General features: G+C 54.2%; 1 protein-coding gene across 1 annotated transcript; it reads left to right on the plus strand.

Moving 5' to 3' along the window:
* The first annotated feature begins 315 nt into the window (after nucleotides 1-315).
* LOC123037299 (CASP-like protein 4A1) lies at nucleotides 316-1,317 on the plus strand. Its single transcript, XM_044457362.1, has 2 exons — nucleotides 316-657; nucleotides 1,009-1,317. Exons 1-2 carry the CDS (start codon nucleotides 316-318, stop codon nucleotides 1,315-1,317), a joined length of 651 nt encoding a protein of 216 aa, XP_044313297.1.
* Nucleotides 1,318-3,560: the final 2,243 nt, after the last annotated feature.

The raw sequence follows: 3,560 nt of genomic DNA on the forward strand, positions 1-3,560 counted from the left end.
CCAAAGTACGACGGGCCGTTTAAGATAATAAATTTTAATTCGCCGGTGATATATGATAGCCAATTAAAACAACAATGCATTGGTGGCCAGAACCGAGGATCAAAGTCGGACTTAGCGGGGGAGCTCTGTAAGTCCAAAGAGAGGGAGAGGACGATACACAGTATCGAACGCACATAGATACGTTAGGAGCGCGAGAGCGGGAGAGGGAGGGTCATAGGATGCGGATACCGTTACCGGGTAAAGAGAGGACCCGTTGGAGCCCCGTAGCAAGGGGGAGTCCAAAGGCCGCGGCGGACAACGGAACTAGGAACTAGGATGGCGTTCCGGAGGATCCGGAGGGCCGCAGCCGGATACGGGCGGATTCGCTTGGGCGACGCAGCGCCATCGGGCCGCCCGGAGGAGCTGAGGCGGATATTCGCAGCACGGGCGGACGTGGTGCAAAAAGTGTTCGCGCATCGGGCGGTGGCACGGGCAGCCGCCGCAGCCAGAGAGTGGCAGAAGCGGCTGGATGAGGCCGAGGCCGAAGAGGCGGCAATATGGGCACAGCCGGGCCCTCCGGAGCAGCCGCCGTCGCTGTCGCAGCCACCGCCACCACCGTTGCCGCCGCGGGCAGCACCGCCGCCACCGCCACCGCCGTCGCCGGAGCAGGAAGCAGCGGTAAGCCTGGAGCGACGCAGCAGCACACCAGGAGCAGCGCAGCAGCGAGCCAGGAGCAACGCAGCAGAAGACAGCGACAACGGGCAGCAGAATAATAGCAATAAGGCTATATTTTAAAGAATCAATAAACCAGCACCAACCTAATCATTTCTGGCGTTATCCTTTGGTCACGGGCAGTCACTCAATATAAATTTGGTGGAACGAACTCACAACCTCTCTGAGCCAGCCGCACATTTACGTAGCGAGCAGAAACGAAAGAATCAGGTCGTTACATCTGGCGCCCAAGAGTGATTGTACTGACCAAGGAAACAAAAGTTCCGAAATGGGGAACTCCTGGATTTATAATCTCAGGAAGGAGGAAAAGAACTGGAGGGCTCAGTCGAGTCGATGAGGAAGACTCTGGGAGACTTCGTCGACCAGATGGCAGAGGAGCCGGACATCGACGATTTGGTAACGGGCCTGGAAAAGAAATTTCGGAAAATGCCCACGCCAAAATTCAAGCTCACAACCGCAAGTGCCGAGGGCCTGATAGCGAGCTTGGATGTGTTGAGCATCGCAAGCCACGCAAGCTGGCAGCGGGAGAATAGCCGGGAAAGAAAGGAGAGTTCCAGGACGCACACACAGGACTACGCGAAGGTGGCCAATCAGGTCCGGGAGTAGAATTTCCGCTACGACTGAAACGACAAGCCGCTGGAATTTTTGGAGCAAGTAGAGTGGTCAGTCGTGACTTACGGTCTCGACATAAACCAGATCCCACGAGCAATGCCGGAAAACAATCCCCGCATGCAGCAAGGGCAGAGCCACCCAGAACCAAGGCCAAGATCAGACCAGGGTGCGGTGTGCAGGCGGTGCGCGGCGGATACGTAGCAAATCCTACCCAGGCCTGCCGCAGATGCGGGGGTCCAGACCACTGGGCGAAGGAATGCCGAAACCAACGGCTTACGTTCTGCTGGCGATGCGGAAAAATAGGAGTTCGGACGGTTCAGTGCTGTTCTGGGTGGGGAAACGCCAAGTGACCCCAGCCTCCGAGGGGCGGCCAGGGATCGCAAGGTGCTACCTCTCGAAATTAATAGGCGACCTGCAGGCGGAAGAAATGCAACTGTCCGCCACGGTGCTCATAGGTGAAAGTAAAATTAAGGCCACGGTGGATACGGGCGAGTTTCATCAGCAAAGAGCTGGCGGACAGGCTGCAGGCGGCAGGAAGGGTCGGACCCACGAGAAGGCATGTACGGATGGCAGACGGTCGCTGCGGGGAAATAAAATCACAGCTGTAGACCAAAATTGGACTGGTCACGAAAACAATTTTAATGGAGGTGCTGATTTCGCCAGGACTGATCGACGCCCTGGTGTTGGGACGGAATATTCTCGCCAGAATCGGGGCCGCTGGAGGGGAAACTGTCGGCGGAAAAGGATGTGGAGGGGTTTCTACAGGCCGAGTTGGAAAAACTGGAAGGCAGAAATGGAACATCCAACGTGGCCGTACATAGGATCACCATGAAGGACGACCAATCAGTCAAACCAATCAAACATCAATGCCAAGGTAGACGAGCTACTGGAAAAAGGATGCATCGAGCAGTCTAGGAGTCCCTACAGCTCGCCAATAGTCATGGTGAGGAAGAAGACTGGGAAGTGGAGGCTGTGTGTAGATTTCCAATAAACGCGAGGTCCGTAAAGGACGCACACCCAATGCCGATGATAAATTACAGTCTGGACCAATTGCGGGAGGCGAAGTACATCAGCAGTCTCGACATAAAGGACGGCTACTGGCAGATACCTTTGGAGACTGACAGCAGGCAGAAATGCCTGACAGCAGAAATGATGCCGTACGCTTTCGCGTATCAGGACGATATTATCGTCATCGTAAAACCTGAAGGAAGTGTTCAGGAGACTAGGGGCTGCCAACCTAAATGTAAACCCTGAAAAGTGAAAGTTTTTCAGAAAGGAGCTGCAACACTTGGGTCATAGCATAACAGACCAAGGCATCGGAACAGACCCAAAAAAGGTATCAGCAATTGCATTAATAAAACCCCCGGCCAACGTTAAGGAGCTGCCACAATACTTGGGATGGGCGTCGTGGTACAGGCGTTTTGTGCCAGATTTTGCAACGCTGGTGCACCCGTTGAACACCCTGCTCCGAAAGAGCACAAAATGGGAATGGGCAGATGACCATCAACAGGCTTTTGAAGCTGTCAAAGCCAGGTTAATCGCAGACCCAATCTAAGCGTGCCCCGATTTTAGGAAGACATTTGTGCTGCAGACCTACGCCGGCGATTACGGGCTCGGTGCCATTCTCACCCAGAATTCCGACCAAGGCGAGAGGGTGATCTCGTACTCCAGCCGGTCCCTGAATGGATCAGAGAGAAATTTCTCAGCGACTGAGAAGGCATGCCTGGCAATCGTGATGCCCATACGGAAGTTAAGGCCGTACTTGGAGGGCTACCACTTTAAAGTAATCACGGATCACATGGTACTGAAATAGTTGAATAGCATCGAGAGCTCAACCGGAAGAATCACACGATGGGCGCTGGAACTGCGACAATATGACTTTGAGATCGCGTACAGAAAGGGCCACAGGCGAGTGTAACTGGATAGGGATATGTGGAGCAAGATAGCCCAAAATCCCCAAAAATATCCAGACTACATGACGGAAGCCGACCAGCTATATCGCCACATACCTCACAGAGCGCGCAACGAGGATGTCACATCATGGAGGCTGTGCGTGATAACGGGGTCCAGACGGCAGGCAATGTCGGAGAACCACACCTTACCGACAGCCGGTCACATAGGCAGTCGGAAGACAATTGCCACGGTTGCAGCCAGAATGCCGGGAATGTTCCGCGACATAAGAAAATATGTGCAAAACTGCGAGAGCTGACTGCGGTACAAGCCAAGACAGCTACAGG

Source organism: Drosophila rhopaloa, unplaced genomic scaffold (genome assembly GCF_018152115.1).
Source record: "Drosophila rhopaloa isolate 14029-0021.01 unplaced genomic scaffold, ASM1815211v1 contig_155, whole genome shotgun sequence".
Taxonomy (NCBI): Eukaryota; Metazoa; Arthropoda; class Insecta; order Diptera; family Drosophilidae; genus Drosophila; species Drosophila rhopaloa.

Excerpts from the sequence above, each read along its gene's own strand:
- LOC123037299 (XM_044457362.1), top strand. The coding sequence starts at position 316 with ATGGCGTTCCGGAGGATCCGGAGGGCCGCAGCCGGATACGGGCGGATT. Across the intron at positions 658-1,008 it reads CGCCGGAGCAGGAAGCAGCG|GAAGGAGGAAAAGAACTGGA; the intron begins GTAAGCCTGGAG and ends TTATAATCTCAG.